This window comes from Mastigoproctus giganteus, chromosome 10 (genome assembly GCF_048544385.1).
Source record: "Mastigoproctus giganteus isolate SK-2022 chromosome 10, ASM4854438v1, whole genome shotgun sequence".
NCBI lineage: Eukaryota > Metazoa > Arthropoda > Arachnida > Uropygi > Thelyphonidae > Mastigoproctus > Mastigoproctus giganteus.
The window spans coordinates 221,723,328-221,742,260 of record NC_143584.1 but is presented as its reverse complement, the minus strand read 5'-3'; the positions used below and the strand labels follow the sequence as shown (position 1 = coordinate 221,742,260).

Here is an 18,933-nt window from a genome sequence, read left to right as displayed (position 1 = left end):
ATATGTTGAAATATATGAAGTCTGATCAAAGTGGCATCTTCTTAGATATTGCTTGAGCAGAATAGTGCATAGGTAATGAAAATATATTAAGAGAAGGAATAAAGCACTTTTAATATATATATGAGATCTAAATATCTGTTTATTTTCAATTCGAAATTATATACAGTTGGAAATCAGACATTTCGTGGTGTTTGCCTTGGCACTTCATCAGAGATTGCTGTCATTGCTACTTCACTATTATAAAAAACAGAATGGCCAGAGGTTTTACATAGGAGAGACTGCTTCTACAGGGATGGGATACACTTAAATAGAAAGGGTGCAAGAATATTTGATGATGCTATCAAGGCAGTGTCAGGTGGGTCGGAAAACTGCTAGCTTGGGGGGATACAAAGACTAATAGATTAACAGTAGCCACTGGCAGAGGTGAAAATGATTCTTGCACTGCTTCTATTGAAATGAGCAGAAGCCTGAAAAACAAGATGCAGGATATTTCAGAGACTGCTGGGAGTCATTGCGGTACAAGTAAACACATGGGTTGTGTTAGGGTAGCTAAGAATAGAAACAGGTGCATGTATACTTGCGTGTACACCAGTGCTAGGAGTTTGGTAAATAAATTTGATGAATTTGAGGTATTGCTCAAAGCATCAAAGGTGGATATTGTTGGGATATCAGAGACGTGGTGTAAAACAGATATAAGAAATGCAGAACTGGAATTTGGGGAGTACAACATCTACAGAAAGGATAGACAGGATAGGAAGGGAGGAGGGGTTATGCTATTAGTTAAGAAGCACATAAAATCCAAGGAAGTGAAGCCAGTCGACATTGATGGACAGGGCAGTGTCAAGTCAGTTTGGTGTGACATAAGCATTGGGAGATCAAAATTGAGAGTAGGAGTGTGCTATAGGTCTAATGACTCTGATGAGTATAATAAGAAACTGTACAGCGAAATAGAGTGGGCCAGTACATCAGAGAGTCTTATAATGGAGGATTTTAATTTCCCAGATATTGACTGGAATTTGTGGGTTGGTCACTCACACACTAGCAAGGCTTTTGTGGATTTATTGGATGATTGTTTTCTACATTAGCATGTTCGGGAGGCAACTAGAAGGAGTAATACTCTTGATTTGATTATCAGTAGTGATTCTTCATGCATTAGAAATCTGCAGATAAAGGAACCACTAGGTGGCAATGATCACAGTGTGCTGAAGTGGGATTTACTCAAAGAGGTAACTACCATCAGGGGTAAAGGGAAGGGTTTTTGCTTTCGTAAAGGCGACTACGATGGTCTGAGACAGTATTTAAATTCTATACAGTGGGACCAACTGATGATGTTACCAAAAGCAAATTCAAAATGGGAAGCATTCAAAGAACTTATCTTGGAAACTACTAGGCTTTACATACCAACTAAGAAATATTGTTCAAGGTTTAGGCCTAAATGGATGTCAGATGAACTGATGAGACATATGGCAGAGAAGAAAAATGCATGGGATACATATAAATTAATGTGTGACATGGAAGCCTATGATACATACAAGTTGATCTGTAACCAAGTTACAAAGGAGGTTAGGCAGGCGAAGGCAGATTACGAGAAATCTTTGGCAAGGGATGCAAAGAAAAACAGCAAAGAATTCTTTACTTATGTAAACTCTAGAAGGAAGGGGATGAATCAGATTGGTCCACTTGATATTGATGGGTCAACTGTTGATGATCCTGCTCAGGTAGCTAACAAACTAAATGAATATTTTGCATCGACATTCACACATGAGGAGTTATTCAGCGAGGAGAATGCCAGAGATCACATATGGTGAGTATGGGCTTGGCACATCCATGGTCTCGAGCTGGATATCATCATTCTTCTCTTTCTTGGTGATTCCTTTCTACTTCTCTCTCTCTCTCAAGGTAATAGGGAATTTTTTTTTTTGGCCGGTGCAGCATAAGCCTCAGGCTTCCTTGCACTATATGGCTATTAATAATAATAATAATAATAATTAATAATAATATTCAACTCTGGCAGTAAGCTAGAGAATCTTGTAATAACTGAGAGTAAAATGGAGGAGAAATTGTTGAAGATAAACACAAGAAAGGCACCTGGGGTGAATGGGATCTATCCAGTTATGTTAAAGGAGGCAGCAAGGGAGGTAAGCAACCCTTAGCCATAATTATGAGAGCTTCCTTGGACTCAGGGGAGGTACCCACAGACTGGAGATGTGCAAGTGTGACCCCAATTCACAAAGGAGGATCAAAGGCTGACACAAGTAATTATAGACCTGTGAGTTTAACTTCTGTTCCGGGAAAATTAATGGAGGCACTGATTAAAGAAGCATTGCAGGATCATCTAGACAAGACTTCAGTTATAGCTCGGACACAGCATGGTTTTGTTAAAGGAAAGTCTTTCCTGACCAATTTGATTGGATACTATGATGCAGTCACAAAAGAACTGGATGCAGGGAATAACTTTGATATTATATACTTGGATCTTAGAAAGGCTTTTGATACTATTGCACATGGAAGACTGCTGCACAAATTGGAGCAGTGTGGCATTGGAGACAAATTGCTGCTATGGATGAAGGGGTGGTTGAGGGGGGGAGAAGACAGAGAGTGGTAATCAATGGACACTGCTCATCGTGGACTAATGTTATTAGTGGAGTCCCTCAGGGTTCAGTATTGGGTCCATTATTGTTTTCTGTATTAATAAATGATATTGATGATGGTATATCAAGCTTAATGTCCAAGTTTGCAGACGATACAAAGGTTGGCAGGGTTGTCAAGGACACTACTGACACTATGCTACTGCAACAGGATCTGGAAAGGTTGAGCAGATGGGCTGAGAGGTGGCAAATGAAGTTTAACATTGACAAATGTAAAGTACTACATATGGGAAACAACAACCCCAGAGCAACGTATCAACTCTGTGGTACTACATTGACAGTGGTAGAGAATGAAAAGGACCTGGGGTAATTGTGCAGGCAGATATGAAGTTCTCTGAGCAGTGCAGACGGGCTACAAGAGTAGCTCATGGTGTCTTGTCAATGATATACAGGAATTTTTCTAGCAGGGATAAGGAGGTGATTATTCCCTTGTATAAGGCAATGGTCAGGCCACACGTTGAGTACTGTATACAGGTCTGGAGGCCTCATTTCAATAGGATGTAGAGCTGCTGGAATGAGTACAGAGAAGGGCAACAAGATTAGTGAATGGAACAAAGGGTTGCTTTTACGAAGAAAGGCTTAAGTTTTGCAAATTACAGTGTCTGGAGACTAGTCGCCGGCGAAGTGATCTGATAGAGGTGAATGGTTTGGTTTGAATGGTTTGAGCATGCTCAGTGCCGATGGGATTCTTCCTCTTGCTCAGAATAATCACCTGAGAGGGCATAAATTAAAATTGAGGAAAGACTGATGTAGGATAGATGTGCGGAAATTTGCCTTTAGTCAGCGGGTAGTTGTTTGGTGGAACAGACTTCCACCCCTTGTTGTGCAAGTTGATAGCCTAAAGAAATGTAAGACTCAGGTGGACAGGTATTTTGAACGAACGGAGGGGTGAAATGGGAGTGGGTTTTTTTTTTTTTTTTTTGGCTGATGCTGCAGAAGCTTGCTTTCTTGCATCATATGCCTCTACTAATGGTAATGCTAATATATGATTCCAGAATCACATATGTGATCCTGAACCACTTTTAACTCCCCTAGTACCCATCGATCCACCCACCGACCTAGTTTATAAGTTACAGAAACAGAATATAATCCAGCCAAGTGCTGGATTATGGTCTTTATGTGGGCTAGATGCAGAGAGTGTGAAGAAATTAGGCGCCAAAGCAGTGTTCTGTTGGGCGTTTATGAAAGTTTGAAGAGTACGGTTGATGCCCTCATAAGGATTAATGGGCCCATCAAGCCTTCAGCTGCCCAACTCAAGGACAGAGTTCACACTTGTGCATTGGGCAACACAGCGGCAATCTCCAAAGCAGAATGCACTGGTCCCAAAAGAGGTGATTATTGTCGGTTATTCTATTGCCAGGAAAATAGAAAAATTTTGTTATGAAAGATGGGTAGGTGGAATAGGACCAGGGTATGTCTGGTCCTTTTAACAGGGGCAAAAGTAGATGACATAAAACAGATATAATCTTTTAAGAGCACAAAATTTGATACTGTTGTACATGTTGGCACTAATGATATTAAGAGTAGGAGATCAGAGGACTTACTTAACAAGTACAGGACAATGTTGGAAAAAACTCATGAATTAGGATTGAATTTGAAAATGTCTTCAATTCTGTCCAGACACGATAGGAGGGAATACATGTTGATAGCCTTGCCAATCAATGCAGCCCTAGAGAGAACATGCAAGGCTCACGGGATAGAATATTTCTCAGCTTGGTTTGTGCTTGTTAACAAGAGAGACTGTTTTTACAGGGATGGGACACACTTGAATAGACGGGGTGCAAGAATATTTGCTGAATGCTATTGAATCAGTAATAGGTGGGTCAGAAATGGTAGATATAAATTAGTCTGTAATCAGATCACAAAGAGGTTAGGCAAGCTAAGGCAGATTATGAGAAGTTTCTGGCAAAGAAAAGCAGCAAAGACTTTTATGCTTGTATTAACAGTAGAAGGAAGGGATTTAATCACATTGGACCAGCTGATGTCCATGTGTTAACTGTCGATGACACTGCTTAGGTTGCATACAAATTGAATAGGTATTTACATTTACACATGAGGAATTCTTTAGGGAGCCAGAGTTTTATCAAACTCAAATGAGCAGCAAAATGACTTTTTGATAACTGAAATAAAAGTGGAAGAGAAATTATTGAGGATGGACATAAAAATGGCACTGGGGTGGATAGAATCTATCCAGTTATATTAAGGAAGGCAGCAAAGGAAGTAAGCAAACCCTTAGTCATTACTATGAGAACATTCTTGGATTTGGGGAAGTCCATATGGACTGGAGATGTGCAAATGTATCCCCAATTCATAAAGGGCAATCAAAAGGCGACAGGAGTAATTACAGATCTGTTAGCTTAACATCTGTTCCAGAGAAAATAATGGAATCACTGATTAAAGAAGGCATGCAATTATACTGCAATCACATAAACAGCATGGATTTGTTAAGGGGTAGTCTTGTCTAACCCCTTAACAAATTCATGCTGTTTATGTGATTGCAATATAATTGTCTAACGAATCTAATAGGGTACTATGATGCATTGACCAAGAAACTGGATGCAAAAACTAATTTTGACATTATGTATTTAGGTTTCAGGAAGGCTTTTGATACTTTTTTACATAAAACACTGCTATACAAACTGAAGCAATGTGGCTTTAAGGGCAAGTTACTGCTATGGATAAAGGGATTGTTAAGTGGAAGAAGACAGAAGCTGGTTATCAGTGGGCACTGCTCTTTGTGGATTAATGTTATTAGTGGACTTCACCAGTGTTCAGTCTGGGGTCATTGTTGTTTTCAAGGCCGCCATAAACAAGTGGTCAGGCATAGTGGTCACTGCTGCTAAATATGGTGCGGTTTCTTATATTCTCTCTATCTTGTGGACTCCTCTGACCATGTGATGGTCATCTTGGAGTATAAACAAATTTTTTTTTTTTTTTTAATATTTATCAGTGATAACAATGAAGGTATATTAAGCTTAATGTCTAAATTTGCAGATGATACAAAGGTTGGCAGGGTTGTTAAATACAGTTGTCAGAGTGAAATACTGCAACAAGATATAGGAAAATTGGGTTGATGGGCTGAGAAATGACAGTTGAAGTTTAACATTGACAAATGAAAGGTAATACATTTGAGTAGTAGTAGTAACACCCCAAATTAACTTATCAACTCAGGGTAGCACAGAATGAAAAAGACCTGGGGATAATTGTGCAGTCTGACATGAAATTCTCTGAGCAGTACAGACATGGCAGCCAGACAGCTCATGGGGTTTTGTCGATGATATACAGAAACTTCGTTAGCAGGGACTTGTACAAAGGGTATAGTTAGGCCGCATCTTGAGTACTGTATACAGGTCGGGAGACCTCACTTCAGGAAGGATGTAGATATGTTGGAATGGGTGCAGAGAAGGTCAACCAGACTGGTAAAGGAGACAAAAGGGTGCTGTTTCCTAGAAAGACTTTAGTCCTGCAAATTGCAGAATCTCGAGACTAGACACCTGCAGAGAGATCTGATTGAGGTGTCTAAAGCCTTGAATGGTTGAATAAGCTGAATGTTAATGCCTCAGAGGGGGCATAAATTCAAGTTGAGGAAGGATTGTTGCAGGATAAATGTGTGGAATTTTGCCTTCAGCCAGCGGGTGGTTGATTGTTGGAACAGGCTTCCATCTGTTGTTTTGGAAGTGGATGGGTTGAATAAATTCAAGGATGAACTAGGCCAATTCTTAGAGGGTATGGATGGGTGAACTGTGTTGATTTTTTTTTTTTTTTTGGTTTATGCTTTATAAGCTTGCTTTTTGCATCATATACCATCACTATTACTACTATAATAACAATAATGACCATCCTGATCATCGTGTCAATCACCAGTATGGTGCCCAAGACCCTACATAACAACCTAGTAGCAATACTTTTCCCGGGAAATACCTACAAGGAACTCCAGAAAATCACAATCCTGAACACCTTTAGGATAGTCAGAGAGTTTCTCCATAAAAAAATAACACCAGACATAACAACCACCCTGTGCACTTTGTAGCAATACTGTCACGAGGTGAAGCCCCCAATCAGAGAGAAATAATGAGTAATAATAATAATTATATGTAAATAAACTAAATTAATTGATTTATTGTTGGCAGAGTATTTATTATGTTATATTTTGCTGAATTCTATGTTATATCATTCATTGTATCATTTCTAGGTTTATTTTCTTCTGTTCATATAAAACTTATTCTTATAGCTAATCGAAGACACCTAGCTGCCCTGAAAATTCAAAAATGGTATCGTCAAAAGAAAAAATTGCAACATCTGCAAAGTTTGATACTCGTCTATACTTATTGGATGGCAGCATTAGCAATTCAGCGTTGGTTCAGAAATTCAAAGAAAATACAAATTCTAAGCAAGTGTTATTATAATTTAAAGGTGTTTTATTATATCCATTATTATAATTTAATTTTTTAGTTGTTTATAAACCTTCATGAGCAGAAAATGAAAAATAAAATCTGCAGATATTGGAACCCCATTTACAAACTTTCATTGAAATAATTGATTCAAAATAATAATCATTCCATTAGAAAAAGAGAAAAACAGAATTTCTATATTTCTCCTAAAGGTTATCCTTAACTAAACAACATTTTAGTTGTAGAATGCAGATTTTCTCCTGGAAACATCAGTTTCTGCTATATGCATGCAGCACATGCAGACCAATATTGATATTTATGAAATGTAAATTAAACATGGTATAATTTTACTAAAGACATAAAATTTAAAAAAATTAAATTTAACTAAAGACATAAAAAAAATTAAACATTATTGTACTGTGTATAAGAATTACTGCAATGGCAACAAAGGAAAAAGGGAAGGGAGTTTTCTTTCATAAAGATGACCAAAGTGGTTCTAAACTAAGTTATTTTCAGTGGGACCAACTGATAATGTTACCAACTACAAATTTTGCATCATCATTAGCAATACCAGTATGGCGCCTCCGTAGCCAAGTGGGAAGGAGCAGCAGTGCGTAGCACACACTTCTTGATTAGACCGGGGTTCGAGCCCGTCACCACCAAATACGGAGGATGCGGAAAGGTCAGGGAATGACCACCGCATATCCCGGAGCAATATGGCCTTAGTTGCTTGTTGTTATTGTTTGTTATTTGGTTTTTAGGAGCATTAGCAACTAAGGCCATATTGCTCGAGGAATATGCGGTGGTCATTCCCTGACCTTTCCGCATCCTCCGTATTTGGTGGTGACGGGCTCGAACCCTGGTCTAATCAAGAAGCGTGTGCTACACACTGCTGCTCCTTCCCACCTGGCTACGGAGGCGCGCTCTACCTTAGTTGCTAATGCTCCTAAAAACCAACTAACAAACAAACAAACAAGCAATACCAGTGGCAAATGATGGAAGAAAGCAAGCTTATACAGCATCAGCCAAGAAAAAAAAAAAAAAAGAAAGAAAAACACCTCCCATTTCACCTATTCATTCCTTCAAATAGTTTGTCTAGTTCTTCCTTGAATTTATTTAAACTATCAACTTCCACAAAAAAAGGTTGACGTTTGTCCTAGTCTGCAACTCTCCTTCCTCAGGTTGAATTTTTGCACCTTCATGTGTATTCTGAGCAAGAGGAAGAATCCTGTCAGCATTGCTCAGTCCATTCAAAGCCTTAAACACCTCAATCAGATCACCTCACAAGTGCCTAGTCTGCAGGTGCTGGAATTTGCAGAACTGAAGTCTTTCTTGGTAAGACCACCCACCCTTTTGTTCCCCCTCACCAACTTGTCATTCTCTGTACTCATTCCAGCAGCTCCACATCCTTCATAAAATGAGGCCTCCAGACCTGTATGTAGTACTCAAGATGTAGCCTGACCATTGTTTTATACAATGTTGTAAACACCTCCTTATCCCTGCTAGCAAAATTCCTGTATATCATTGACAAAATCCCATGTGCTTGCCTGGAAGGCTCTCTGCATTGGTCAGAGAACTTCATATCTGAATATAATTGCCTTACATCTTTCTCATTTTCTGCTACCTTGACTGTAGTACCACACAGTTGCTATATTACTCTGGGGTTACTGCTACCCATATGCAGAATTTGCATTTGCCAATGTTAAACTGCAATTGCCATTTCTCAGCCCATTTTCCCAATTTTCTAGATCACTTTGGAGTGGCATACCGTCATTAACCCTCTGCTAACCTTTGTATCATCTGCAAACTTAGACATTAATGCTGATATGTCTTCATCAAATAAATATAGAAAACAGCAATGGGTCCAGCACTGAACCTTGTGGAACTCCACTAATAACATTAGTCCATGTAGAGCAATGTCCAATGATTACCACTCTCTGTCTTCTCCCACTCAGTCTCCCTTTATCCATAGCAGCAACTTGCCCTTTATGCCACACTGCTCTAATTTGTACAGCAGTCTTTTATGTGCAACAGAACAGACTTCCATCCCTTGTCGTGGAAGTTGATAGCCTAAATAAGTTTAAGGCTCAGCTGGACAGGTATTTCGAACGAACAGAGGGGTGAAATGGAAGTGGTTATTTTTATTTATTTATGTTACTTTTTTTTTTTTTTTTTTTGGCTGATGCTGCATAAGCTTGCTTTCTTGCATCAAATGCCTCTACTAATGCTAATGCTAAAGTATCAAAAGCACTTTAGTGAAATCAAAGTATATGATATCAAAATAATTTTTTGCATCCAGTTCCTTTGTGACCACATTGTAGTAATCAATCAAATTGGTGAAACAAGATTTTCTCTTAACAAATCCATGTCATGTTTGAAGTATAATTGCAGTCTTGTCTAGATGATCCTGCATTACTCTTTTACCAGTGACTTCATTATTTTCCCTTGAACAGAAATTAAACTAAAGGTCTATAATTACTCGTGTCACCCTTTGATCTCCTCTTTGTGAATTGGGTATACATTTTCATATCTCCGATCTGCAGGTACTTCTCTTGAATCCAAGGATGCCCTCATAATTATGGTTAAAGGTTTGCTTACTTCCTTCACTGCCTCCCTTAATATAACTGGATAGATCCCATCCACTGTAGGTGCCTTTATTATGTTTAACTTCAACAGTTTCTCTTCCTCTTTCTCTCAGCTGTTACAAACTCATTTAGCTCCCAGTTACAGCTTGATAAACGTCTGGCATCCCTTTCTCTAAAGAATTCCTCTTGTGCGAATGTAGATGCAAAATACTCATTCAGTTTGCCATCATCTTGAGCAGGATCATCAATAGTCAAACCAACAATATTGAGTGGACCAATTTGATTCATCCCCTTCCTTCCTGTGTGTTTACATAAGTAAAGAAGTCTGCTGTTTTCTTTTCATTGTTTGCCAAAGATTTCTTATACTCTCCTTTTGCTTGCCTGATCTCCTTAGTGACTTGATTACAGACTAGTTTATATCTACAATAGGCTTTTGTGTTGCCCAATAATTTATATGCATCCCATGCACTAAGTTCCAAATTCTATTTCTAAATTTTAAATAAGAAGTATTCAGGGCAGTAATTTTTGAAGCTACCAATATTTCCTTGCTAACTAAGAGATACTGTTCTCTGTTTAGACCTAAATGGATGAATGAACTCCTGAGGCTTGTGACAGAAAAGAAAAATGCATGGATGATTATAAATTATCAGGAGACACCCAAATATTTTTTTTTTTTTTTAGCATTAGCAAAGGCTAATAGTAGCTGAGTGATTTGTTGTTTGTTTGTTATTTAGGAGCATTAGCAACTAAGGCCATATTGCTCCGGGATATGCAGTGGTCATTCTCTGACCTTTCCGCATCCTCCGTATTTGGTGGTGACAGGCTCGAACCCCGGTCTAATCAAGAAGCGTGTGCTATGCACTGCTGCTCCTGCCCACATGGCTACAGAGGCTCCGTAGCTGAGTGGTCAGGAGCGGGAGTGCAGTAGTACACTCTCTTTGAGTAGACTGGGGTTCAAGGCCCTGACTCATAAATATAGCTGATCTGCCAATCCGCACTGGACCAGCATGGCAGATTATGGTCCATTTCCCTCAGTGTGAATCGTTGAGGAGGCTTCCATCCTTCAGTGGATTGATAATGGCTGCAGTTTACCAGTTTATCCCATTGTATAATGCAATGGTTAGGCCACATCTTCAGTACTGCATACTAATCTGGAGGCTTCATTTTAGAAAGGATGTAAAGCTGCTGGTACGAATACAGAGAAGGGCAATGAGATTGGTGAGGAGAACAAAGGGGTTCTCTTATCACGAAAGGCTTCAGTTCTGGAGACTAGACACCTGTGAGGTGATCTGATTGAGGTGTTTAAGTCTTTAAATGGATTGAGCAGCTCAGTCCAATGGTCCTTCACATCAGGGCACATAAATTCAAATTGTGGAAGCACAGTTGCAGAAGTTTGCCTTTAGAGTGTAGAGTGTGTTTAGTGTCAAACGGCACCAGGGGTTCCCCCCATCTCCGCGGGCTATACATTGTGGGTGTGAAACAGAACACTGTCAATGCCAGAGGTTTAAAAGTGTATGGATTTTGTACATGTGTAGTGTCATGTACTGTTGTTCCTCTGGTCATTTAGCCGCTGGGCCCCTAATGGGACCCAACGTTGTCCACACTCTGCCTCGTGGAGGCAGACCAGGTACACCAGTATTATAGTTATTTACTCTGGCAGGTCCTGCCACCTAATTTCCTGAGATTTCAGTGGCAAGGACCTTAAAAAAATAAATAAATAAATAAAAAATAAAAATAAAATAAAAAAAATAAATAAATAAAATAAAAATAATAATAATAATAAAAAAAAAAAAAACGTTATAGTTATGGGTCATCCATAAGAAGTACTATTTATGTAAATAAATGTTAAGTTTTTGGGTGTAGGGCTCATGCAATTTAACAATGGTTCAGACACTAGTAATTATAATTAAAAGAGAGAGAGAGGGGTGGGAGACTAAAGGCTGGGGGGGAAAAGACAAAATAAGGGGTCCATAAAGAAGATGACCCCCAAATCAGTGGAGCAGGCCCATGCCCCACCAGAGGGAAGAGAGGGGCGGCGAGGGGAGGAGGAGACCAGAAGTCACCTCCCCCTCCCGCCCGGGGAGTGGAGGCAAAGGGCCACGCAAGGGAGCGTGGCTTAAAAAAAAAAATTTTTTTTTTTTTTTTTTTTTTTTAGAGTCCCAAAGGAAGGTCTTGTATCAGTCCAAGAATGGTTAGTTTAGTCGTGGTGCCTGTTCTTGATCCCTGTAGATAGCAAAAAGTGTCCTCCTTCGGGTGAACAGTCCCTGGGCGAATTTTGTCAACTCCTTATACTCCTCTTGCGAGTCCAACAGGTTTGATTCCCTGTCGCAAGGGAAGTAAGTCAGCTTTGTCATCAGGAGGCAGCGGAGATCCTCATAATTTTCACAGTTGTATATTATGTGAAACCATGTCTCCACTTCCCCACAGACACAGCAGGGATCGTTTACTAATTTAAAACTGTTTAGTTTGGCATTCAGGGCCCCATGACCTGTTAAAAGATACGTAGTGTACAGTCCAGGGTGAAACCATGATGGTGCTTTTGGGTATAATCTTCCGACATCAGGCAGAAATTTCATCGTTATTTCCCCTTATGTGGATTCTGACCACCTATCCTGCCAGACCTGCTGTAGGTGGGTGGCGAGTTTTGTTTTCTCTCTTTTTAGGTTTCCTGTAGGGTCAATGGAGTGGCCCAGGAAGGTGCAGGGAAGCCCTTTTGCGAGATGCTGCACCATGGCACAACGCACCACCTCGAGATCAAGGGGGAGTGCTCCCGCCAGAACCTGCAGAGCATGTGTACTTACAGTGCAGCAGGCCCGTGTAATAGAGAGGAGTATTGTCCGTTGGATGGAATCGAGTGTCCTTCTGTTAACTGCAGTAGTTGCTTTCTGGAACCAGATGGGTGACGCGTAAGTTATGGCTGGTATAAATGTTGTTTTGTAATACAGTCCCAAGGTGTGCCTTTTGAGTCCCCAATCCCTTTTAGCTATTCTTGAGACGAGGGTAGAATATCTCCTTATTTTCTCTCGGATATGTTTCAAGTGTGGGTTGAAAGATTGATTCTTGTCCAGTATGATTCCTAGATATTTCATCTCACTGACTAGTTTGATAGTTGTATTTTCTACTTTAATTTGCGGTGGTCTACAGAGATTTAATGTTCCTTTCAGTAGCATTGAGTAGGTTTCCCCCGGTGAGATCTTAAGAAAATGGACCTTCATCCAGTCTTGTAGAATTTGAATTGCTCGATTTGCCTGGGTTTCCAATTGAAGTCGATTGTCTGCGGCAACAGTCAGTATCAGGTCATCTGCAAATGCCTGTGAGTGGACTTCCCCCAAGTCGAAGGACAGAAACTCATCCAATACCATACTCCAGAGGAGTGGTCCCAGTACCGATCCCTGGGGGCAGCCCCTGTAAACAGGCCTGGTCAGTTTCTTGTATGGAGTCACTACTTGTATTTTTCTCTTGGATAAATATGACTTCATTATTTTGTAAAGGTTGATGGGTGTTTTTGCCTTCCGCAGTCTGGCTAGGACGCTTGGCCACCAGATGGTGTCGAATGCCCCAGCAAAATCGACCGAAATAACCAAGAAATACTTCCTATCACAGGCAGCAGCCAAACTTAGGAGGCTTGTAAGATGAAAAATCTTACAAGTTTAATATTTTAGAAAAAAAGTGAGATTTATTTAAAATATGCTTAGGAAATAGCAAAATAGGACAGTAAACATCACTAGTCACTAATATTATTCTAGGTCACTCTCAAGGAATTGAAAATTAGACAAGGTTGAATTAGAGAAGGGAGCGGTAAGCTATTAGCAATTAGGGATACATTTCAGTTCCCACCGTGGCAAAGAACAAACTACAACAACGGGAATGGTGACAGGGACTAATGGGCGTGCAGGTGCGAATAATTATAGCTCTGTAGAACAAAAGGGCTGTAGACTGAACATTGTGGGACATCCCTTTGTCCGGTGACACCTAAAATATCGGCCAGGTATTTGCGTCTGACTGTCGGCGAGGGCAAGGTTGTTAGAGCATGTAAAAATAAATCTGCTAAGGTTTAAAGAGGGGTGGCGAAGGTGACGGCGAACTTAAAAGCAGCGGATTGCCTGGGAAAAATTTGGAAATTTATTAAAATGAGCTCGGAAGATACAGCTTGAGAAATTTTAAAGGACGAATAGGAAATAATGAAAGTTGACAAAATGAGAAGATTGGGTAACTCAGAAAAAGGGCGTTGCTGAATTGAGATGTCAAAAAGTGAGTGAACAGGGAGAGGGGGAGACACACACAGTTGAGATTTCGTTGGTGTTTTTGTGAAAATGAGTTAGGAAAGAGACACACACAGTTGAGATTTCGTTGGTGTTTTTGTGAAGATGAGTTAGGAAAAAGACACACAGTTGAGATTTCGTTGGTGTTTTTGTGAAAATGAGTTAGGAAAGAGACACACAGTTGAGATTTCGTAGGTGTTTTTGTGAAGATGAGTTAGGAAAGTGACACAGTTGTTTTGTCGGTGTTTGTGGAAATGGGTTAGTAAAAACATAGTGGAGTTTTTTGACGGTGTTAGGGAAAGAATGAGTTAAAAGTTACTGAGTTCAGTTTTGTTAGTGTTTTGTGAAAATGGGTTAAAAGGAACACAGAGTTGGGCTTTTGTTGGCGGTTTGTGGAGAGGAGTTAGGAAGACAGACGTGAGTTTTTTTTTACAGTGTTAGGGGAAAATTGAGTAATAAGTTGTGTGGGTTAGATAAGTCCTGTCCTGTCCTGTCCTGTCAGCCAGTTAGGAAAGATCTGACAAGTTAAGATGGAGTAGTGAAGGGTTAGATAAGTTTAGTGCAGTCAGTAAGTTAAGGAAAGGTTAGTGGAGTTTCATAATAGAAGAGAACAGTCGAGTAGTCCGTCATCGGAAGGCATGAAAATGGCCAGTGCCAGTATGCAAATAAGTCTGTCCGTATTGGAAGGCAAGAGTAGTGGCCCGTATGCAAATAAGTCAGTCCGTCGTCGGAAGGCAAGGGTAGTGGCCCGTATGCAAATAAGTCAGTCCGTCGTCGGAAGGCAAGGGTAGTGGCCCGTATGCAGATGAATGAAGTGTAAGGAGAATAAGCCTGTCCGTCGTCTAAAGGCAAGGGTAGTGGCCCATATGCAAATAAGTCAGTCCGTCGTCGGAAGGCAAGGGTAGTGGCCCGTATGCAGATGAATGAAGTGTAAGGAGAATAAGCCTGTCCGTCGTCTAAAGGCAAGGGTAGTAGCCCGTATGCAAATGACTGAAGTGTATGGAGAAATAACCTGTCCGTTATAGGAAGGTAGTGAAAGTGGCCAGCGTGAAAATAAGTAGTGTAAGGAAAGAAATAACCCTAATCTATCATCTGAAGGCAGTGATAAAGGCAAGGCGCAGATAAGTGAGCTGAGAAGATAAAGTTGTATTTCCTAGTCCGCCAGAATAGCTGAACCGAATGTTAAGTAGCAGTATCGAAGACGAGCCCATAATTTCCTAAAAGACACAAAGATGCCTATCCAGACGTAGACTACAGCCCATGGAGAAACTTGAGGTTCTGAGATGAATGCAGTTGGTAAACGGTGATGCCATTCCCAGACAAGGAGCTGAAGGCCCCACAACGGAGAAATCCGATTCGTAAAATTAAGTAAGTGACTAGTTATATAGCATTCTCCCTCACAAATAAAGGACTATTGGAACTCTAATATCAGATTAGAATAATGTTATAAAGACTGTTGGAACTCTAATATCAGATTAGTATAATGTTATAAAGACTGTTGGAACTCTAATATCAGATTAGTATAATGTTTAGAAAGATGTTAAGGGAAGGATGTACAAAAATATAATTATATATACATAAATATAGAGATAAATCAGATAGGGGTTTTGATTAATGTATAATTAGACATGAGTAGAAAGGTAATGGAAAGAAATTTGATATTTGTTATTAGTTATTGTTTAACATATAGATATGAGATATTTTGGAAAGAAAAGTAATGTAATGGAAAGGTAATGGAAAGAAATTTGATATTTGTTATTAGTTATTGTTTAACATATAGATATGAGATATTTTGGAAGGCAAGGGTAGAGAAATACAGAGAAAGAATTAGCCTTATGAATATAGCTAACACTTGGGACCAGCATTAGTCCCGAAATTGATGTCAACTGTACCATCTGTCTTGATTAGAGAAAGTTGTGAAATTATATTCTCCAAGACAAGATGGGGCACTAATTAAAACGGAAGTTAAGAGTGAAATTCCTAAATCAATTTATAAGGTAAGGATTCGATCTAAAGTGGAGAAAGGGTGTATCTTACCCTCTTAAGTAATTATTGTTCATGTGTGAAGAAGAAGCTATAGCAGTTTTTGTAAAGGTATTAAGTTTGTTGTGTATAAAGAAATAACCTTTCTAGTGTAAAACCAATGTATTTAATTGCCATATTTTACTGATAATACGTAGGCAAATTTGAGTAATAATAATATGTGCTTGAGAGTTGTTAATTTTTTTATTGTGTATATAAGTGTAAATAAAATGTTATGTTATATATTAATATGTGTGTTGTTTGTCATTCTTGAACACTCAGCCTGTCCGAAGGGAGTTATAAATAATTAAGAAGTTCCCTTGAATCTGGAATTCTCCTGTAAAGTAAAGTCAGATGTGTAAGTGGGGAAATTAAATTAAGGTGGACAACTCCTATAAGGGAACGAGAAATAATAAATAATAAATAAAAAAAACGAAAATAAAATAAAATAAATATATAACCTATCATCTTTTTAAAATCCACCCCCCACAGGCTGTTGAGAGCATCCACTGTTGAGGTTCCGGGTTTGAACCCAAACTGTGTGGGCATCACGAGATTTGCAGCTTCATAGTGGTGCAAGAGTCGCTTGTGAAGCATCTTTTCAAGAAGTTTACTAGCAACTGGGAGCAGGGAAATTGGCCGGTATGATTCGGGTTGTTCTGGTGGCTTCATTGGATTTTTTAGAATTAATTTGACGTTGGCCATTTTCCAGTCGGCTGGAAAGACTCCTGTCTTCAGGCATGTGTTGAAGAGGTTTAGTAAAGTCTGCGGAGAGATGTCTACTACTTTTTTAATAATCTCCAGCTCCAGAAGATCTGGGCCTGGGCATTTTTTATTCCTTATTTGTTGCGCTGCCTGTTGTAATTCTTCTAAGGCAAAAGGTGGTTCCATTTGGTCTATATGATATGTTTCATTTCCATCGCAGATCTGCAGTTGTTCTGGTAGTTGCGGGTGTGCTGGTTTTTGGAAAATCACATCGAGGATGTTGGTGATAGACTGTTCCCAGGTGGTGGCCAATGTTCCCTGTGGGGTGCGGGTCGAGGTCATGACCTCACCCCTGGGGAGTTTATTCGTAGTGACTTTGTACACCCCCCCAGGGGTCGGCATTTCCAGTCGTGCTGACTAATTGCTCCCGGGCCTTCTGCTTAATTTTTCGTATTAACTCAGTGTATCTGTTTCTCACCGCTGCGTATCTTTGTCTGAGTGCTGTTACTTCCACTTCCGGCCAGGTACGTCTTGCCCTTTGGAATTGTTTTCTTGCCTTTATGACTTCTCTTCTGAGGTTCTGTATGTCCCGAGTCCACCAAGGGACTGCACCAGGTGTGGGCAATTTTCGCTTCATCGCAGCCTCACTGGCCGCTATTATGGTCTTGGTAATTTTTCTCTGGATGTCGTCTGGGTCTTCTTGTCCATCCGCTTCCATGCGGTGTTGGCATAAGGTTCGAGTCAGCAATTCCCCAAAGAGTCTCCAGTCAGCTTTGTTTACTGCAAAGCATCTGTTTGGCTATTGGTGTTCTATATAGAGATCGGTTGATTTGGAAGGTAATCACTCTGTGGTCAGACGTGGTCCAGGAGTCTTGGACAGTCCAGCCAGTGATGTGTCCTGCAAGGTTTCCGGTGGCAAGGGTGACGTCAATTGTTGCCTCCCACAGAGTATTACAAAACGTAGGTAGGTGGTGAGGGCTGTTTAGGACTGTCAAGGGAGAAATCGCCAGGAACTCCTCGAGACGCTGCCCATTTCCGGTGCCCCTTCTGTCCGGTGTTTGGCTGTGCCAAGCCGGGGAGCGGCAGTTTACATCCGCCCCTACCAAGATCCGTTGGCCTGGAAGAGTGTCCAACACAACTTGGAGGTATCTCGTGGCAAATGTTATTTCTTCCCCCTGCCTGCAATACAAGGCAATCGCGTAGAAGGATCCCAGGGGTGATATTATATGGGCACAAGCAGCCCAGCCTGTGCAGAGTTGTGTGATACGGGTGGCAGTAATGGCTGGATTGCGGATCACTATGGCTGCTTTTGGGGTCTCATTCTCAGCCTGTATGATTTTATATGCTATTGGATAGCCTCTTACTTTTTTGGAGTGGGTGTAGGGTTCCTGCAACAAGAGGATGTCGGCATTTTCCTCGTCCGCTATTTTTCTGAGTTGTTCAGGCACTGCTCTGGCATGGTGTGCGTTTTGTTGTAGTATTAACAGCTTGGTTGTATTGAACTTTTTAAATTGTATTGCCATAATCAGTCCTCATTTGATATAAACTCTTTATCTTGTTGTACGTCGGACATTTTGGATCCCTGATGGAATGGGTATGTTCGAGCTTTGAGGATTTACAATTCACACAAACCGGTTATTGCTCCTTGTTTGGACAGCTGTTGTATTCATGCCATTTACTAGAGCAGTGTCCGCAAGTTGGTGTGATCTGAGTGCATGTATGGGAGGTTTGGCCATACCTGCAGCATTTATAGCATTTAGGCACGGTCACATGCTCCCTGAACCTGTGGCTACCCCACTCAATATAGAGTCTTGTCTGGTGTTTTAGAATCTGCCAAGCGGCAGGAGCCAGTTCCACTATCCAGTTGTTTTCTCCGGACTTTGACTTTTTTGAATATTTTGGTTGCACAAGATTTGTCATGTCTTTATTTATCCCTTGTAGATTACGAGTTAGCACTTCCTCTGCAAGTTGGGCAGGTGTCACATCTTTGTTGACATCGAAAATTAAGATTGATGGCCCTCTTCTCTTGGGTGGCTCTGCAGTGATACCCAGTGTGGCTATCTTGAGGTTTTCCACGATATTCTTGATATCCTCCCTTGACTCTGTTTCTATTATTACCCCTACATTTCTCGTCTTTCTAATTGCTTTTATCTTTGTTGTCTTTAAATCATCCTTCAGTGTTTTCATTATGGTGGTTTTAAAATCCTCACTTGTTTGTGTTCCTTCTGTCTCTGCTGGTCTGAGGACCAGAAGGTTTGGTGTTCGAAGCAGCGGTTGTTTTCTAGGTTGCGGGGCCTTTGGGTTTGTCTCTTTGTTGTTT

The 18,933-nt window shown here is 40.3% G+C and overlaps 1 protein-coding gene and 1 long non-coding RNA gene across 2 annotated transcripts in view; one reads left to right on the top strand and one right to left on the bottom strand.

Annotated features, from left to right (window-relative positions):
• Positions 1–6,965, top strand: part of LOC150079958 (uncharacterized) — a 29,264-nt gene extending 22,299 nt beyond the window's left edge. Inside the window, exon 3 of the long non-coding RNA XR_016547570.1 lies at positions 6,880–6,965. This is a non-coding gene — a long non-coding RNA (uncharacterized LOC150079958). The remainder of the gene's footprint in view (positions 1–6,879) is intronic.
• A 10,415-nt stretch (positions 6,966–17,380) lies between these two features.
• LOC150079957 (uncharacterized) lies at positions 17,381–18,136 on the bottom strand. Its single transcript, XM_090383291.1, has one exon. It carries the CDS (start codon positions 18,134–18,136, stop codon positions 17,381–17,383), a length of 756 nt encoding a protein of 251 aa, XP_090239417.1.
• Between the last annotated feature and the right edge of the window lie 797 nt (positions 18,137–18,933).

Bases quoted from the DNA above. Each gene is read 5' to 3' on its own strand.
- LOC150079957 (XM_090383291.1), bottom strand. From the start codon at position 18,136: ATGGCAATACAATTTAAAAAGTTCAATACAACCAAGCTGTTAATACTA.